The sequence below is a fragment of the Corvus brachyrhynchos genome, unplaced genomic scaffold, assembly GCF_000691975.1.
Source record: "Corvus brachyrhynchos isolate BGI_N302 unplaced genomic scaffold, ASM69197v1 scaffold125, whole genome shotgun sequence".
In the NCBI taxonomy this organism is placed as follows: Eukaryota; Metazoa; Chordata; class Aves; order Passeriformes; family Corvidae; genus Corvus; species Corvus brachyrhynchos.
The window spans coordinates 1,681,326-1,701,488 of NW_008238342.1; the positions used below are offsets into that span (position 1 = coordinate 1,681,326).

Here is a 20,163-nt window from a genome sequence, read left to right on the forward strand (position 1 = left end):
CCTGCTGGTGGACTGGGTGAAACTGGACACAGGCACAGCTTTGCTCTGTTGTGTTTCTGTTCTCTGTGCTGCATCCAGGTACTGTTCATGTGTTAGAGTCAAGTGTTCTGTTTTGGGGACAAGTGTGGCTTCCTCTGAATGTCCTCACATTGCCTGGTTTAACAGGGTCCAATTCTACTGGAAAGAGACCCGGCTGCAGAAAAAGTAAACTCACATTTGGCTGTGCCATAGGTCTCTCTGCTGGAGTTTACATATCCTGAAAAGAGTCTTGGGAAATACCAAAGTCTGATTTGAGCGAGCAGTTGCTTTGAAAATTGACCTACATTACGATATCAAATTGGGGACATTCTCTCAAGTGCTGTTTCCTCCTTCCCTGCTTCTTGTGAGTTGACCCAGGTTGTTTTAAGGTCCCTTATTCTCTGCTGTAGTCAACAGCAGATTGGGTTGGTGTGTTTGTTTTTTAAAATCAGTGAGTTGGTTTCTTCTTCGGTTGTTTTTTTCTTCTTGAAAGCTTTTCTAGCTCTTTTTGCCTTAAGGGGATAGGGTTTTCTGAGGTTTTTTTTTTTTTAAATAAGGAAAAATAACTGTTTCTATAGTGATTTTAGAACTGCTGAAGTAGCTGAATACATTTATTCATATGGATGGAGATCAAGGACAAGTGCATCTTGCTCTTGTGTTTATAGCCTTCTGTATAATGTGCTTGAAAATAAATGCCATTGATTTTGCATAGGCCACTGCCTGGCCTGGGCATCCTGTGAATGTGCTGTTCAGTGTCCCAGGTGTAGGAAGTTCCCTTTCTTTTTCCCCAATTCCTATTTTGCTGATTTCCCTTTGTAGTTGTATAGAATTGCTATTTTTCTAGCTCTGGAAGTAGAGCATATGAGATTGCACTGGCCCATCCCTACATAACATTAAATTAAATGCATTTTTCTTTCTGGATTTTAGCTTGGGCATGGACAGGGTCAAATGTCTTAAGTATTTGTTTCTCAATTTGATTCCAATGGTCTTTTTACATATTCCCTTGTCTTGAAGTGCCTTGATGCAATAAGAACTCTCAAAATACTGTCCTATGCCATGCTGGTTCTTGACTCCCTGAAGGAAAAGCAGTGGGTGTAGAGAATTTCCTCCTGTTTTTAATTTTTTGTTTATTTTAAGAACCATTATGCTCAGATGTGTCTCTTTCTCAGATGTCTGGCATGCAATAAAAATTTAAAACCAGGTTGTAATTCCTGGAAAAATTAGCTGGTTTTCAATGAAATCACCTACGAGCTGTCTAATTATAATTCTTCTAACAGTTTTGCTTCTGTACTTTTTTGTTGCTGGTGTAATTCATGCCCCTTCTCTGTTACACTGCCTTATCTTGGGTGTCAGCTCTGTCTAAATTGTTCTTCTCTGTCCAAATAACAGGATTCACATGCCCTCACCCTTCTCTGGTGTCAGTAACATCAGTCTCAGTCTCTTATTTATCCTGTTATTATTAAAGCCTCCTTCTTTAAACACTGGGTATTTATTTTTCCTCAAAATGCAACATTTTCCACCTGTCATAAAGCAAGGGACTTAAAGATTTTCAAAGGCTCTTTCAGAAAAGCTGGGAATTAGATTCTTGTGGAGACCTTAATAAAAAATTGAAGACTTCATGTATTAACATACATTGATTTATTCATAGTGTTTCATTACAAATAAGTGAGGATCCCATAATATCAAGAAAGGTTAGGAGAGCAGCAGAGCACGGTCCATTATATTGACAGCTCTATTGAAATTGAGCTGCCTTGGGATTGAATTTGGAACTCAGGCAAGGAATTGGCTGGTAAATAAGTCATGAGTTTTCCTTGCAAGTGTCTGTATATCAGGAGGGTTGCCATGGATGAGCAGGCTGAGCTCAAGCAGGTTTCAAGGTGTGCTGGCACCAGCGCCAGGTGTACTCAGGTCCCTCCAGGTCTGGAACCCTCCTGGTTTATCCAAGGTGTCAACCAGGCATTGCACCACGTGTAAACCAGCACTCTGAGGCTCAGAATGAGGGGTGGGAAAGGATGGCAGGAGCTGCTTTCCACAGAGAGAAGGGCTTTTGTCTAAAGACGTGATGATATTTATTTCATTTAAACATATCATTTCATTTCAGCCTATTCTCTGTAGCACAGGAAAAGACTTCCAAAGCTTTTGTTGTCATAAAAAGGCTGCCATTGTTTTCAGCTGCCTTTTGAGGATATGGTTTGCCAAAAGGAAATATATCCATGTTTGCACCAAGGGTTTTCATAAGCTGTGGGGGCTTGCATGGGTGATTCTCATGAAAATCCTGCCGGGCGTGCTGTGTGCTCTGGTTTGACTACAGAAGTTCTGAGCTTGGGAACAAAAAGCAATTCTTTGCATCCTTTGTTGTAAACCAGCACATGCTGAGGCTTTAGCAGAGAGAGGAAATTAGTTTTTCCCTAAGTAAAGCCTTGGAAAAATTGTCATGTTTGTTTGACAGCACCCAAATATGAAACCGCTCATGGGAGATACTGAAATAATCCTGAAATAATACCTGTCCTTGTGTTTGCAACTGAGCCTCAAGAGGTGAGAAAACAGGGCAGCAGAGAGAAGCCAGGTGCAGAAGGCCCCTCATCACCTCCTTTTCCTTGTTCTTCGTTTGCAGATCACATACAAAGCTGTTGGGTCTCTGGATCCCAGTGCCGACCTGTCCAGCCAAAGAGGGAAAGTCTTCAAGCTGAGGAACGAAACCCATCACCTCTTTGTGGGATTATACCCAGGCACTACCTATTCATTCACCATCAAAGCCAGCACAGTCAAGGGCTTTGGGCCGCCCATCACCACCCGGATTGCAACTAAGATTTCAGGTACTGCTTTGGAGAAGAAGAAAAAAATCAAACTTTCTAGGGATTTGTTCCTTAGACTCAAAGCTGATGCATAAAATTATAAAAAATACTCAGCTTAATGTCTGTCCCAAGTTTCATAGGGCAGAGTTTTGAAACAGCCACAAACCTTTGTTTATTTGGGTTACAATTACAGGGGTTAATTTGTGGGTGCCCTAAATATCCCTGGATATCTGTGGAGCATTTTAAATGAGAATCATCATTAGTTCTACAAATGAACTACCCCTACAGTAATTATTGTTAGCATTATCTGCCTGGCTGGGGAAGCTCCTTCCATAATGTGGTTTTTATTTTCAGGATGTACCAAAATGGATGTAATGAAGTATTGGAATTAATAGTGCAAAGAGACTAAAAATAAAGGAGGAAAGCTGTTTTCCTTGGGGTTTTTTATGAGTAAGAGCAGAGGGAGGGCTTGAGGCAGACAAGAATATGAAAGGCACTAAAATAAGGAGGCATGGCAAAGGGAAGGTGTGAAAAAAAAAAAGAGGAAACAGGCTAAAAATATATGGATAAAGGGTTGGTAGTGGTGGTATTGGGCAGATAAATGTGAATTTTAATATTTGGTTGATAGCACTAAAATAGGTTCTCTAACAGAGAGAAAAGCTGTCATTTTTTGCACTATTTTAACTATTTTTTCAGTAAAGTCAAAATAAACGTCTGGAACATTCAGGACTCTGGTATAGCTTGAAATTATGGCTGGTTACTGTAGAAAAGAGTGCACTACAGTATAGATTTTTCCACTGCCCTGTTTCAAAATCGGTTAATAATAGCAAGTTGTGAGCCATAAGTGACAGGGTAAATTTTAAGGAAGCAAAGTGTATCCCTTCCCTCTGCTCAGGGGTTGAATCTTTCACGTTTAGCACTAAAGCCCCAAATCACTTGAAGTAAAAGCCATTAAGTGTCCAAACAGCTCCACAAGCTGTTGGGGTTTCTGCAGCCCTGCTGTGAAGGGGCAGCACAGTGTGCACTTTATTCCCTTGCAACCAGAGAAATAAAAAACCACAGCAATGGTTTGGGGGCTTTTCCCCTCTGATTCTATTTCTTTGCATTTTATTAACCCATGAGTGCTCAAATTGTGTTAGCAGCCTGCATGAGGACCAACTATATGCACACTGAGCTTGGTTTATTGACTTTTTACCCCCCCATCTTCCAAATATCTGGCTCTCAATAGGTGGTAACAAACTCCATGCAAGCATTTGGGTAGTCTCTGACATTGGATTATCTCATTGCGTGGTCAAGTTTTTGATACATTTGCCAAATAATCTGAAAATTACCATTAAACTTGCTCTAAGAGGCAGCCACGAGGTTATTAGGGAGAAGAAGGATTTTTGCATTGACAGGAATGTCCTTGTGAGGCTGTATTTTTTTTTTCAAACGGGCAGACACCCGTGCTGTAGCAGTGTGTGAGTGGATTTGTTTGTGTGGGTGCACTAAGCTGTGCTGTAGCACCGTCCCCTGGCCAGAGCAGGGGCTCAGCAATTCCTGCTGTGCCAGCGTGGCCAGCAGGTCGAGAGAGGGGATTTTTCTCCTCTCCTCTGCCCTCACGAGACCTCACCTGGAGCACTGAAAGCAGCTCTGGGGTCCTCAGCACAGGAAGGACATGGAGCTGTTGGATCAAGTGCAGAGGAGGCCACGGAGATGCTCTGGGGGCTGGAGCCCCTCTGCTCTGGAGCCAGGCTGGGAGAGCTGGGAGTGCTCACCTGGAGAAGGCTCTGGGGTGACCTTATTGTAGCCTTCTACAGTAGTGCCTAAAGGGGCTCCAAGGGAGCTGGAGAGGGACTTGGGACAAGGGCCTGGAGGGACAGGACAAGGGGGAATGGTTTTAACATGAAAGAGGGCAGGGTTAGGTTGGATGTTAGCAAGAAATCCTTCACTGTGAGGGTGGGGAGGCCCTGGCACAGGGTGCCCAGAGAAGCTGTGGCTGCCCCATCCCTGGAAGTGCCCAAGTCCAGTTTGGAGAGGGCTTGGAGCAACCTGGGCTGGTGGAACATGTCCCTGCCCAGGGCAGGGGGTAGGAACTGGATGATCTTTAAGACCTCTTCCAACCCAAACCATTCTGTGATCTCTGGCATCTCCAGTGATCTCTGGTGTAGAAGACCACTGGTGACGAGTCTCCTTTCAATGAGTCACTGCTTCCCCTTGATGCAGAGCACCTTGTTCCAGAGAAATCCTTCTTAAGCTGTTGACATTCATTCTGAACGTATTCCCAGCTTATTGACAGGGAAGCCAGCAGCTGAGCTGATAATAGCAGCCCCCATTCTTGACAGTTTCCAGGCATTTAGATAAAAATCCTGATTGTAAACAGGATTACAGTGGAAATCACTATGAGAGGATTAAATATGGGATCCCCCACAATGCAGCTTGCCCTTGTGGGCTACAGATGAACTACTGTGTGAATTCTTCTGTTTGCTTTATACTTTAAAGTTATTCCAGCAAAACCTGCATCTTTGGAACAAATTTGGTGCTGCTCTGACCTCAGGATCCCTTCAGGTCTTCAGCAGTAAAACTTGTCCCAAGCAGATGCCTGCTCCTGGGGAAGGAAGACGTGATGTAATAAGTAAAATAAATTTCCTAAGGAAAGCTGTCCTACTTTCATGGAATGGTCCTAAGAGAAGATAACAAAGCAGAAGGAGAAACAAGAGTTTGGCTGAGTGGGTTTTTATTCGGTGGGTTTCTGTATTGCTTGGGGAAACACATCAGAGAAGGGGATGCCATGGCTGGGCACTGCCCGGGGGTGGCACTGGGATCTCTGCAGCTGCCTGTTGAGTCAGCAGCACTAAAGCACCGAGGTGAAATGTCCTGGGTTTGGGAGCTAGTTTGTGCTTCTCTCTTTTAATCTGTTGTGCTTCTTAGCACACCCTCCAGCTAATCAAGGGGACACAGCTTAAGTCTGTATATTAAAAAATCTTAGCATGTGAGGGGACTAATCCACTGATCAGAACAGGGAACAAGATTCAGGATTCAGGGGTGCTTTTCTTAACTCTACCACTTATTCACTCATCCTAATACTTTGGGGTTTTTTATAATGTCTATGCAGTTTTCTTTCCTCACCTTTAAAACTGAAGGAATGATCCCATCTCAAAGGATTAATGATTCAAGATAGGATTTTTAAAGCCAGCTTGAAGATTGTCCAATTCCCATTAAATTGGAACAGAAAAAGTGCACAAATATTTAAGCAGTTTTGGTCATTCTGGTCATAACACTGGGAAGTATTTTGATATTTTGTTTGAGAAATGTGAATATAATGTTGCCATCACTACCAAAAGCAGTAGCTGGTGCATAATGAGCATGTTTCTTTGTTCTGCTGCAGCACCGTCCATGCCGGAGTACGACACGGACTCTCCCCTCAACGAGACTGACACCACCATCACTGTCATGCTGAAGCCTGCTCAGTCCCGGGGAGCACCTGTCAGGTAGGTGTTTTGTGTTTTCTTTTCACACTTCCCCCCTTCTCCTTCCTCCCCAGGCTTCCCTCACTCCTCTCTCATTCTCCTCTGATAATGGAGCTGCTGAAAGCAAGTGCTGACTAAAAGGCCAGCTCAGCTGTTGATTCTGCCTTTCATAGTCTCCTTTCATGAATGCTTCAGCCTCCTTGCCTCCCGCTGTTAACCTCCAGGAAGGATTGCTGCTGGCACTCTTGGGATTATTACCCTCCCAGCATCACTTCAAATGCCTCTGCAGTGCTGGAGTGCAGCGGGATGTGGAGCTGGGTACTGAGAATCCCCACGTGAGGGTGGAGGAGGCTCCAGGGCTCCATCCTGCCCTCTCTTCCATGGTGACCAAGGCCTGAAAAAAGGAATGCCTGCAGTGTGCTTAATGCTTGTGGGTGTTTCTGCTCAGTTTCTGGATTTAACACTTCTCCAGCTGTGCTGCTGGGCTGGCTGTGCAGTGAGGCAGTAATTTAGTCCAGGAAAAAGGAATACTGGTTTAGCGAGGCTTTACTAACGTAGACGAGCAGGTCCTGCTGCAGAGTAGAGGATTTACAGAAACACAGAATCATTAAGGTTGGAAAAGACCTCCAAGACCTTCAAGTCCAGCCTTTTACCACTCACCACCTTGTCAACCAGCCCAGAGCACTGAGTGCCATCTTCAGTAATTTCTTGGAACACCTCCAGGGATGGTGACCCCACCACTTCTGTGGGCACCCCCTTCCGATGCCTGACCACCCTTCCTGTGAAGAAATTCCTCCTGATGTCCAACCTGAACCTCCCCTGGCACAGCTTGAGGCCATTTCTTCTTGTCCTGTCCCTTGTTCCCTTGGAGCAGAGCCCAACCCTGACTTGGCTGCCCCCTCCTGTCAGGGAGTTTCAGAGAGCCAGAAGGTCCCCCCGAGCCTCTTTTTCTCCAGGTTAAACAACTCCAGTGGCTCCTCACATGACTGACTCTCCAGCCCCTTCCCCAGCTCCATTCCCTTCTCTGGACACACTCCAGCCCCTCAAAGTCTTTCTTGCAGTGAGGGGCCAGAACGGGACACAGGACTCAAGGTGCGACCTCACCAGCACCAAGTACAGGGGTGCCATCCCTTCCCTGGTCATTGAGGGGCAGGGAGCTGCCCAGGCACCCACGGAATAGCAACATTGCTGCCTCTCTGAGCTGGGTCCTGCTCTGAACGCTGAGATGCTGATGTGGGATACTCACCTGCGGGTTGCTCCCTGACTTAGAGTTCTCTCATCACTCTGTTCCACCTCAGGGAATTTATGTTTGGTGCAAGGCACCAGCACAGATGAACAAATTTCCCTTCTGAGCCCACACTGCCTTATCTGCTGCTGGCAGAGGTGCCAGCTGCTCCTTCATCCTGCCAGTCATCCTGCCAGGCTCCTCTGCTGACAGCAGCAATTGGAGTCACTCACAAAAACAGTGGTCCTGCCTTGTAGAGGGGTCCAGCAGGTATCCATTACCTCCCTGTGGGATCTTCAAGCTTTTACCTCCAGTTTTCACAAGAGACTCTTCAAGTTTTTCCCATGGGTGTTATCTTAAATACACCACAGTTCCTTCTTTCATAATGCTTGGGTTTCAGTGTCCCACTGACAGGTTCTTACTGCTTTTGAAGGATGCCCACTAAGTATTCAGGAACAAATTGCTCCAGATGCAAACTACTGGATTTAATTAAAGATCCTGTGTCAGCTGGTGGTCCCCCAACTGTGTTGTGGCTTGGCCCCAAATTACATTGACAGGCTCAAACAAACAAACAAACAAACAAACAAAAAAAAAAACAAAAAACTGTTCTTTTAAGACTAAGCACCATCCCTTTTCTAGTGTTTCTGAGTAATGTGTCTCAAAGTTTGCCTTTCAATCTCTGGTACTCCATATGAGCAGATTTAGGAGCCTGTTTCCTGAGTCCTTTAGGGATGTTTTTCTGCTGGAAAAGAGCAGTAAAATCACACAGCTTTGTTTTGTTTTATTTCTTCGTATGGGGGAACATTCCTGTATCTCATTTTACCACCTGCTGTCTTAGCAGTGTTGCTATTTTGTCTTTTTATTGAAAAGTCTTGTGATTTTTCTCAAAGTCAATTTACTGCACTTTAACTGCATTCAGTGAATAATGCCTTTTCCAGCAAATGCATCTGTACATAAAATTGGTAGAGATTTTTTGTAAATTTTCGTTCTGATTTCTCTAATTGCATTGTAGCCTATTACACACGTTTGCAGAGAGTGCATGCCACATCTAAGTTATAAAATTATTTCCTATAATAAGTCCATTTCATTGACTTACAGATGTGTGCATGAAAAACAGAAGGGCAGGGGTAGTAAGGGGGAGGGAGTCTTGGGGAGAGTTTTAGCTATTTATTAACTCTGACAGGCTCAGAATGTGGGAATACCTTCTTCTGGATAACCATCCAGACTGTTCTTAGGCTAACCTTAATACACCCAATTATTTCAAGCTTCAATTTTCCCAACCTCTTCCCTTTTCTTTCAGTCTGTTCTGCACACTGCCCAATTTGTGAAATTCACTCAAAATACCATTTCCAGAAGCAGGTCCCATTCCCTCAGAGGGAGATCAAAAGAATAACACATGAATAACATATTGTGAGCTGCTTGTGGCACCCTTAACACACAAGAATGAGGCGGTTTTTCCTCCTCAGTGTGTTTTATTCATTCAGCTGAGATCAAATGTATCCTCTTTGCTGTTGTCTGGTGAGGTGTTCTACCTTTTGGTTGTGTGGGGTGTATTTGTCTGTTATTAATTCCTTCTTAGTGTGATGCCATGCTCTGTCCAGGTGCTGAAGGCGTTGAGGCAAGCAGAGATTTGAGACAAAGGACTGAGCACAGCAGTGAGATGGTGCAGAGGATCCTGTACAATGTAAATCCTGGTGGGGTGCCTTCTCCTGGCCTCCCTGGTGGATGTGACCATGCTTTCCTCGATCCCTTCCCCCTTGCACGCTGACCCTTCATCTCCCAGCCTGCCTCAGATGGGGCTGAAGCAGCTCCTGAAAGGAATCTGAAGTAGATCTTCCTCACACCTTCTTACAAAAACTCTGCTGTTCAGAGCTTTCTCTGGGCAGCAGTAGGTTGACCCCTTATCCCACCAACCTGACAATTTCTGCTCTGCAATTCTCCAGTTTTTATTGTAGTCCTTCCAAACTGTGAAGATGAAAAACCATGAATAGGCAGTAATTATTCTACTATTTCCTCTTCTGTTCAGGGGATGGGGAGTTGGAGAACACGTAGGGGTGTGACTGTAAGGTAATATTTGTACTTGGTCTTGAGGTATTTCATTCTACTCTTGCACAGAGGTGGAGCATGGGCTGCAAGAACATCTTCGGAATAATACCGAAGGATATTTAAGATAAGATTAATTGTATTTTCATTCATCTGAAATGCAGGTACACCAAATCCAAAGTCACCTTCAGCATTAAGACCCTTCTGATGTTCCCCAGCGCTGATGATAAATAATTTAAGTGTGGCTGTTTATAAAAGTAACAGTCATTAACTCGGCGTTGTTAACGATCTATAGATAACAATGAGGATGCTTTCATGCGATCTAATAGGATTAATATAAACTTAGATATTTTTTGATCTATTTTGTCCTATTGCCAAAAGAAAGGTGAAGCCTCAGCAAGCAGAAATATTCTCCCTTGTGGCACAGGCGTTTCATTTTTGCTGTTATTTTTCGTGGTATAACCTGCAGAGTTTGACTCCACACTGCCCTTTAAAAATAACTTTTAGGTGTTCTTATATCAATCTAAACCCTGTGAATGGTGCTATGATTGATTTGCTGGAGGCTGACATTCATCTATAATACATTCACAAGAGGAAGGAAGAATGCAAGTGTTCTCAATCTTTACTCCTCAACTCTTTCCTGAAAAGCTCCAGTGTGATTTTGAGGATATTTCTGCCTTTGAATCTGTTACTGTCAAGAGGGCTGAGTTAGTCCTTCATAGATTATTCACATATGACATCTTTAGACCTCTGTTTGAGAATTTATATCCCACTCTCAGCTTGGAAATACCGCTGTGAGGGGTTTTGCCTGCAGGACATGTCCAGCGGGCTGGATTTTGTGTGTTGGATGTTTGAAAGTCCATCTGCTTTATTAGCACGCAGTTGGTTCTATCAATCTACCTATGCTACTGTTATGGAGCAAATCAAATTTCCAGAGCATATTTGAGTTCTGAGGATCTCAGAGTTTAGATAAATGCTCCCCTTAGGTGTGATTGCCTTGTCAATACCCTGCTCTGCGTGGGGGAGCTGTAGGACACTGCAGAAGGACATTCGAGAAGAGCCTGCAATTATTTTGGGGTGGGGTTCAGGAAATACAAAACTTTTCTGTTGGAGAAATATGGATTTAGTCTCTCTCTCTTCCTGCAGTTCTCAGAGGTGTGTCAGTAAATAATCTGTGATATTCTTTTGTGTGCTGCCAGCACACAGGTACAGATGGGTCAGTTTATTATCGCACATCTCAAAGGAAATAAGGAAATCTGAATAAGAGAAGAGAGTTTAAATATTTAAAATATATTAAGAAGTACTGAGCAAAGGTGAAATTAATATTTTCATAGCAACAGCCAGCCAGAAGGAGAAATTAATTTCTATGGACCAAGCTCCATGTTACACTTGAGTATTATTATTCGATTCTTGATCTTCCAAGCATGAAATAAAGGCAATTTTTGTTCTACATGATGCTAAAAAAATTAAGAGAAAACAGCTGTAGTGTTATTTAACAGAACACCTAAGAATAGTGGGGGGTTTTTTCTGGTTTTATGCTCAAGCTATTCTCCCAGGAAAAAATTCTGTAGGATGTATCTGTGCACTTAAATAATCCTATATGCAATAATGAGTAAAACCTTCCTGGGAGGAAGGGCCATGGTGTTGCTTCCATCTTATGTTGGAGAAATGAAAGTAGCCGAAACTTGCCTTTCTATCTGCAACAGAGTAAAAATGGAGAAAATTTGGAGCCACAGGCCAGAAATTAAATCTCGAGGTAATTCTTTATTTTCTGTGATGTTGGGCATTATCTGTCCATCCTGAGCTTGCCTTTCCTGCATCCCTCCCCTGGCATCCTTAGTCTGATTTTGCCTTTACTGCACAGTAGTTCTTACAAAGGAGTGGTTTGCAAGCCCAGTGACCTTGATTCTGTGGTGGAGAAACTATAAATTCACAGTATTTGCTGGTGCTTTTGTTTTGTTTTGCCGATGGTGACTTCGGTGTGTAGATTGCTAGAGAGGGAGCATTGCTGCTCAGATCTCTGCTTTGCAGCTTCTTAGTGGCATCACATGAGCCTGCCTCAGGCATTTATGCTGATAATTAATTCATTAATGCCAGAAAAGGGTGGCAATTTCTTGTTCTCAAAACTCCCACGCAGTGTACCTTGTACGTGGAAATACAAACTGGAGTGAAGGAGCAAAGGAGCAGCAAAACAATAAAAAGGGTGCTAAGGGTGAAATTATCATGCCCTTGGTAATTCAGAAAGTTAGATTCCCTTGATAGGCACGTTCTTAGTACTTGGAAAAGGAAATTTCTGCTCTGCTTTTTCTAAGCTCATATTTAAATGTCTGCATCACGTGAGTTGGTTGATTGAATACAGGGCAAGCAGCCGTCACTTTAGATCTTTTAATTTTGTAGTATTTAATGAGAAATGAGATTATCAATCTAGGCTTCTGATATTATAAGACTAATTATCTGTATTAATTAACATCTCCTATAATATACCTCAGGGATATTGTTCTGAAATCATTCAAGCTGAGTTTCTCCCTCCTGACATTCTGCCTTCAATTTAGCTAAGAGTTTGAAGGTAAATGAAGTTTCTTCTTAGAGATAAACCAGATCTACATTTTCTTTAACAGTGTGTGAATGTGAGAGAAGGAAAATGAGAATTTGGGTGAAAGGCATCGTGTACTTGAAATTATTATTAATATTAGAGGTGCTTTGCCTATTGTATGAGGAGAAAAGCAAAATGGAGATACAGGTATGTAAGGTACAACCAAGAGTATCAGGAAGGAATATTTAGTCTTTTATGCAACATGGCAGAATTAGTTGAATAGGGGTTTAAAGGTTTTGTTTAGTTCCCCTGAAGAGTCAGGTGTTAGCCCCAAAAAGTGAGGCTAAAGGGCATTTTGGGTCAATTTTCTCATCTGGTACAGGAAATGCATTTTCCTACTGGATCAGCACACTGTCCAGTTGAGACTCAGTCCCCTAAAGGGTCACAAATCTGCCTTTTGCCATCTATCAGAGCCATAGCCATTTTCAGAGCCTGGGTGACCTGCTGTATCTTTGACCATTCCACAGGGAGCTTTGGCAGGGGACAGGAATGGGAGAGGAAAGGCATAAAATTGGTGTCTATTTGAATCGTAATATTTTAACAATCAAATTACACGTGGAGCCAATTCTTCGGTGTCAAGCAGCATTTTATTAGTGCCACAGGGAGGCTTCTGCTAACACTTTGTAGTGTTATGAAGACCTGAGGATAGTGAGTAGGGGAAAGGAGGGTTTTTGCATAAATCTTTTATGCTGACTATGTAAACTGTCAGATTTAATTCCAGCAACCAACAGGTTAATGAATTCTGAGCTTTAAGCTGAGATTCACAAATTGATGGCCATTTCCTCACATCAACCTGTCAGCCAGTTAGATGAGGGGACAGGAGAAAATACCCACGGTTGCCAGTTTGAGGGTTTCTTTTCCCAACACATCTCTTTGCTTCACAGCTCTCAGAGCCACTGTGCTCCTTCCCTGTTGTCACAGAATGAAAGGGTAATCACAAACAACATGAAAGATTTTAAAAATCAGAAACTCTGACTTCCAGGAGATGCAGTGCCAAGCCCGTGAGAGCTTTTGGATCAGACCCTTTGATGGAATGAACTGAGCTGGGCCACAGCTGCTCAGGGGTGGGACCTTGGCTTTTTTGAAGGATCACCAAGGATGATTTACTTAATTGAAGCAGCTCCTTAAGGCACTTAAAATGAGAAGGGATGAGTCTGAGCACAAGTCCCTGGCAATTGTCCACCCCTCAGGAGCAGTGGCCAGGCTCTTCTGGGCCCTTCTCTGCTGCACGTGGCAGGAGATGTTTACAGAAGCAGGTGCCCCTCGATGTGTCTATAATAACACAAAAACACAATAAAAGGCAAGATGAGCAAGCTCTGCTTTGCTGTTGCAGACTAAGGCATTTCAGGATTTAATTATACTACAGGTATATAAATTCCGGAAACATGTTAATGCTCCCGTGATTAAAATTATAGAGCGCCTAATTGAAAAAGCATAAACTGAATTGAAGAATTCCTAATTATAGTTTGCTTTGAGGTGTTAATTTCCTCCATAATGAATGCATAATTTCTTGGAACTAGAAAATGGGGTTGCTTCACCAGCGCGTGGGATGCAGATGGAATGATGGGATTATCTTAAATGCAGCCAGACAATTCTCAGGAATAAACCTCTGCAGCCATGATGCTCCTCTGCCTTCCCATAATTTCAGCTTTCCTTGCACAGTGGTTTTCCAAAGCAAAAGGCAGAGAGCTAGGAATGGTGAAGGATTTGCTTGCAGTGCAAAAGGAAGGGGAAGCAGGACGGGTGTAATTCAAAGTAGTCATGATGCAAAAGGTGAGGAGAGAGGCAGAATGAGGAGTATTTCTAGTGGGAAAGTCAAACAGTAAAAGAGGAGGAAATGCTGGCAACCCTTGTAGTCTGCCTTGAAAGATCCCTAAGGAAGTGCAGGAGCTGATGTTGATGCAGATTGAGGGCTTTTTTTCTGTCAAAGGATACAGCCTACGTGTAATGTTTTCTCTTCTGTGAAAAATACTCTTAGTTTTGAAGGCAGCTGGTGAACTGCAGGATTGTCAGACACAATCTCCTAGTGTTTAAATCTGTCCCATTCCCACTGTGGTGGGGGTGGGAGGTGTTTATGGAAGGATTGCTGCAGAGGAGTTCTTATCCTTGGGACTTTCCCACTCCCCTTCCTCTGTCCTCAATTTCCCTTCATTCTGGGGCAGGAGATGTTGTAGTGAAGGCACCATTTCAGATCTCTCCCTGGTGTCAGACGCATGAAAACTTTGCTCTTTCTGAAAAGCAAAACATGTGTAGAAAAGGTGGAGAGAAGCTGGGGGATACTCCTGCAGCTTCAGGTGCTGAAAATCTGTGGTAGCCTTCCCCAGGAGAGCTCATCATCATTGCACATTGACCAGAGGACTGGGAGTAGTTACCTGACTGCACGGGCCTTGTTGAGTAATGAATTTTATCAGAAGGTTGTAAACAGAGCAAGTTCCCTCTTTTTTTTCTAGTGTTTTTCTTAGCCTTTTAATTTAAAAAATATCCAAACAGACATGACACCAATAAAAGTATTTTTCTAGTGTTTTCTAGTGCTCTCTCTTAAGAAAGACAGCAGATTCTTCTGTGTGGGTTTTCCCTGAAAAGTCTGGTAGCTGCAGTTGTGGAAAAGGCAGAGGAAGCTTTGAATTCCCAGCTAGATTATTTCTGCATCCAAATGAACCTAGTGTGATGGAAACCATTGGAAAAACCCAAATTAATTCTGACTGAGAATATGTGCAAATATCCCCATCCTCTTGTTCAAGCTGCTGCTTTTATGAAGGACATGGCAGAAGGTTCTGGACAGTCCCAGTAAGTGCGTGCCATGGTCTCTCCTTGCCCTCCAGGTTGTTCAAGAACCACTTTGGCTCTTCTTGTCCTTGAAACATCCTCCTGGTCTTAAACCAGCACTCGCTGAGGATGACAGGACCTCAGTCAGCGATGCCTGTTTAATACAAAGCAACATTAACAAAACAGAGGTTGGGTTTGGCGTGGTTTTTTTGTAGATGAAACAGATGGCAGGTGGCTCGGGAGGGGAGAAACACCTCCAAAGCCGCTCACATCAGCTCCTGTTGCAGCGAAAGCTGTATCTGTCTGCACTCATTATCTTTAATCTGCCAGCAGAAAATAGCACAGAACTGGAGAGAGGGACAGGGCCAGTTCCACTGGGGAGCAGCAGCTATTGTGGCCAATCTGGGTTGCAAGCCAGGCCAGGCTTATGGAGATGGTCGAGATAATGGAACACAGAGCTTTGAAATGCCCTCTGGTTCTTTGCTTTTTAATTGCTTACTTCCCAGAAGATTAAATAGAGAATTTAAAGCATTTAAGAGAGTACCAGTAATACGACATATGTACAAGTAAACAGATGCAGGAGCAGTGTTCTGGTGGGCAGGGGATGGTCATTCTGTGAGTATGAATTGCATCTTTGATGAGGCCAAATGATACAGCTGAGGAAAATGGCCTTTTAAGTACACAAATCCTTCTTTATGGTCAGTGAATACAGTTGTGTTTTGGACAACTCCTTAGGTTTTGTGCGTGTCCACGTTTCTGTTTGCTGTGGACAGGTGCTGTGGTGATGGTCAGAGTTGCTCAGAGCTATATGGGAATATTTGGATTTTTGGATACCTTTCCATGAGTGTCCTGGCCTCTTCAGTCAGAGAAGAGTCATGGTGGGTGGAACATTACGAGGTTGGAAACACTGGTTTTAACAGATGTATTTATGTAGGTACACACATAGGTGCACGCAGGGGTGTTTAGATGTGCTCATATAGAATCATGGAATGGTGGTTTGGGCTGAAGGGACCTTAAAGTTCCCTCATTTCCAACCCCCTGCCATGGGCAGGGACACCTTCCACTAGACCAGGTTGCTCAGAGCTCCATTATTTAAACCATCACTATTGGCACAATGTTGTTACTGGTGTTTATGGTTCTGTTCCCATATTTTGTGTGCTGCAATTTTAAGACAGAGCCAGTCTCCAAGCACCTCTTACTCAGCACTGTCTGCTCCTCTTCCATTGCTGCAGGTCCCATCTCTAGTGATGCCCAGAAGTCACATTTTTCTCCTCTTTTTCCCGATTTGAAAGATTTGGTAGGAGTAGCATGTGTTCGGGCTGGGTACTCCAGACTCCTTTAGACAGGACATATTGGCTGGTGGGTGGATGGAGGAATATTGGACAAGAAAGTGTGGATTTGTTTACATACAACTGATACTGTGAAATCAGGCAGAGTCACATGCCCCATGCCACTGTTTATGTATCCGCAACAGTGGGATAATTATTATTGTACCTGAGGGGTCTGTCAGGATGAAAACTAGGAAGGTCATGGAACATTTGACATTACATTGTCAGTTCTTCTACAAAAAAACCCCACCTAACCACCACCAAAAACCCAAAAACCCCAAGTGACTCACAAACAAACAAACACACCCCTATACACACCTTCCAATAGAGTTTTCATTTTTTCAGCTCTGGGCGTTGTAGGTGCTGCTGCAGTGAGACTGCAAAGGAATGTCAGACAAAGTATCCTGGCCACAGACAGCATTTGTTAGAGTGGCACTGGCAGGGTGCTTTTCTGCAAATACAAACATTTTGTTTGGGTTTGCTGGTTTTTTTCAGGCTTGACACAGTGCACAGTTCCTGAAATAGATGCCACTGCCTGTCCCACAGGCAGCTCATCACAGCTCCTGCTGCTGGCTGGGGACAACACAGGCCCGTGTCTCTCTCCTATGCAGGGACCATGCAGTCATTAAACTTCCTCACTTTTTCTAGAGGCCATTTCAATCACGAGGGAAATTTAACAAAGCTTGAAATTTTAGTGATAAAAGAATGTCCATGTGAAAAGCCTGACTCCAAATGGTTTTATCCAAGTGTGAAATCGCTACCTTTTGTTTCATGAATTTCAGGGTCTGACATGCCCTGGTAGTAAATCTGGAGCACTGAGCTGAATATGAGAGTGGAAGAAAATGTGAAGAGACTCTTTTCCCAGCCTTCTTGATTATTAAATGGATTTCATTATTATTGGCTCCATCTCAGCAGGTTTTTTTCATAGCAATGGCAGTAATTACCATCTCTTCTTCCTATGCCATTTTTTACAAATTTGGCTGAATTTGAATATTTTCTTTGGTATTCTTCAACTTCAGTGAATGTAGTAGAAGAGTTGTTTAATTTAAATGACTGTTAAAAGAACACGCAAAAATAACTTCGAAATGAAGGCTCTGGTGTGAATAACTTTGCAATATGAGAGACTATTTCCTCAAGTAGCATCACTATTACCAGCTTTATTTTTGTGAATGCTTTGCAGATGCGAGCAAGCTGATTGATGACAGTGCAGCCCAATATTCATAATGGGCTACTTTTTAAGTCTTTGAAATAGCCAAGCATATTCCAGAAGATGACACTGTAGAACAATCTCTTTTTTCCCCTATTTTCTGCATGAAACTGTTTATTGAAAGCAAACCTTCACTTCAGCAGGTTGTATTCTGCATGGAGCTGTTCCAGAGTGCAGTGGAAACAGTAGCAATCTTTAATTGATTTTAATGTGTTAGAATCAGTTCTTAAATAGACAGAAAATTGCAGAACAGAGCACTGGGTCCTGTCAGTGCGTCCTCGGTGGCTGTGAAATGCAGTTCATTATGTTTTGTAGATTAGTTTCAGAGCTTCTGATTAAAAATGCTTTTGGAGGTACTGAGGGTGACATTTTAGAATATGTGAAGGCAGTATAACTCAATTCTAGGAATATATTGGCACCTGTTTGCACCCAGAAAACTTTGTGCACTTGGAAACTGTCTGTGGAGCCGACTTTTGGGTGCCTGAACGTTTGCAGGAGGTGCCTGGTCAGGCTTGGAGCCCAAGGAAAAGCAGTGCTGCAGTGGGTGCTCAGAGCAGTGAGTCTCAGCATCAGCCTTTTAGGGCAGCTGTCCCTTTAGTTCTTGTACATTTTAGGAGAATGTAGGCTATATAAAGCTTTTTAGGCTTGGTTTGGGTTGAATGTTTTACAAAATCCCCTGTGTGCAGGTTCATGGTGGGGCTGCAGGCACACCATGAGAAGGATCTTGCTCACAGTTTAATGTCACAATCTTTTAGGATAAACTATATAGAGTACTGATATATGGAGTACCTTTCTTTAAATTTCCCATTATTTTATTTATTATTATCTCTGTGGCAGAATTCAGGCTTTTATCTCGGTATCTTTAAGAGGGGGAAATAAAGATGTTGATGCTATTCTTCTGTCTCAGCGTGCATCACTGAAGGCAGCTTGGCCATAAAACAAGCATCTGCACATCCAATGGCTAATCTGAATTCTAAATGTGGGTGTCAGGCAACACATCAAACCCTCTCCCATTCCAGTATCCTGGGAGATGGCTCCATACTGTCAGAATAAATGTGATGAACTTTCATGGATGTACACAGATATACTTACATTGGCTCAACCAAATTTAACAGGATCATAAGTTACAAGGAATAATCAAATGATAAAAAAAGCTGCTGCTCAGTATCTGTAGATGGATAAAGGAAAAGTGCTCAGTATCTGTAGATGGATAAAGGAAAAGAAGCTGAAGTGGTTGTTGGTCCCTCTACTTATTGTACCTCTGTCCCTGTTCATGTGCTGCCAACGCCTTGTCTTTACCTCTGTGCAGCACTGACCCCTGTGGATGGATCAGACAGGATTTGGGGTTTATTTTCATGGGTTTTCATAGCCTTTTTGGAAGAGTTGGACCTGTTCCTTCCCTAGAATATGTGCGGGAGTGGAAATTCAACGTCCAGCTCCATGTCAGCTGCTACATCCCACATGGGGAGGTGCAAATCTTTTCTATCCTTCCTTCATTTGCTCCTTTTTGTCCTTGATTCTTTGAATTAAAATAGCCACTAACAAGGAAACCACTACTCTCTTATTTCCTGTAGCCTATCAAACAGTTTTTCTGAAAGGAATGTGTTCATTTGAGCTAGAAGTGGGAAGTTCCTGTTCTCTGTAGGATGAACAACAAAACCTGCTCGCAGTAGTCTGCTAAAAAAATGCACTACAAGATCAAACTGTACTAATTGCCACTTATTTTTGGTCCCTGGGAGAAAATAATATTAGAAATAATATACGGCTGATAATAAATTTATGTGTTAAGTGAAAATATATTAAATCTTTATATGATGTGGAGGAAAGTTTAATAACGAGATTGGTCCAGAGGGAGTACTCAGCTGCTGAAACATTGTTTCTTTTAAGCTTTAATAATTCAGGCGAATGGATCACTGTAGGGTTACAAAGAAATTATATTCCTTTTCCTCCCCATCATTATCAAGGGGATAGTGAAGGTTTCACCTTGTTGATGTGTCAGGATACCGAAATGCCCAGGCCAGACGCTGGATGCTTTATGGAGAGCTCTGACTCGGCTTTTCCTCCCCACATTCCTGCACATCCTACATTCAGAATTTGACGCTGATCTAAATACTTAATTTGTGGGCAAGTGTTGCCTCAGTCCATCCTCAAAAAGAAATCAAGAGCAGGGAAAGGAGAAGCCTGAGGCAAGCAGAGAGATCTCCATCACAGAAATGGGCTGTGATTTAGAACGTTGATTTTTTTCACGCTGAATAGGGAACTCATCATTTAAAAAATTACCTTGTAGATGGTGATAAGGGCACCTTTTGTTCCTCTGCAGACAACATTTGTGTTGTGGCCCATTATGGTGGGTGCTTTTATCAGTGATTTACAGCTGAGCTGTCAAAAACTTAAAAAGCTTCTATTAAATTGATGTGGATTTATCTATATAAGACCTTCGAAATTTATAAAGGAACCCAGTTCTGGCCTCCTTTTCTAATCAGAGTGTACAGCTGCACACAGGGCAGTCAGCTCTCCAGCCTTCTAGGAGGTCAGGCATTTGTTTTGTGGCCCGGATTTGAGAATCCCTCGAGAGCTCTCTGGAGAGCAGAGCCTGTGGATGTTTGGAAAGCAGTCCCCTGGTGTTTTGTACGGGGACAGCAGCATTATTTGGCTGCACAAAGCCGGGCTGGGGTGGCACTGGGAGCACAAACCCCCTGCTACTACTGCCCTGCAGCACATACATGTGTGGGTTTGACT

General features: G+C 43.1%; 1 protein-coding gene across 9 annotated transcripts in view; it reads left to right on the top strand.

Moving 5' to 3' along the window:
* PTPRT (protein tyrosine phosphatase, receptor type T) overlaps window positions 1-20,163 on the top strand; it is a 315,834-nt gene that overhangs the window by 197,849 nt on the left and 97,822 nt on the right. For all 9 annotated transcript variants that reach the window (XM_017735146.1, XM_017735147.1, XM_017735148.1 and 6 more), the window contains exons 9-10: window positions 2,633-2,834; window positions 6,181-6,283. In XM_017735146.1, coding sequence (XP_017590635.1) covers window positions 2,633-2,834; window positions 6,181-6,283 — 305 coding nt within the window. The remainder of the gene's footprint in view (window positions 1-2,632; window positions 2,835-6,180; window positions 6,284-20,163) is intronic.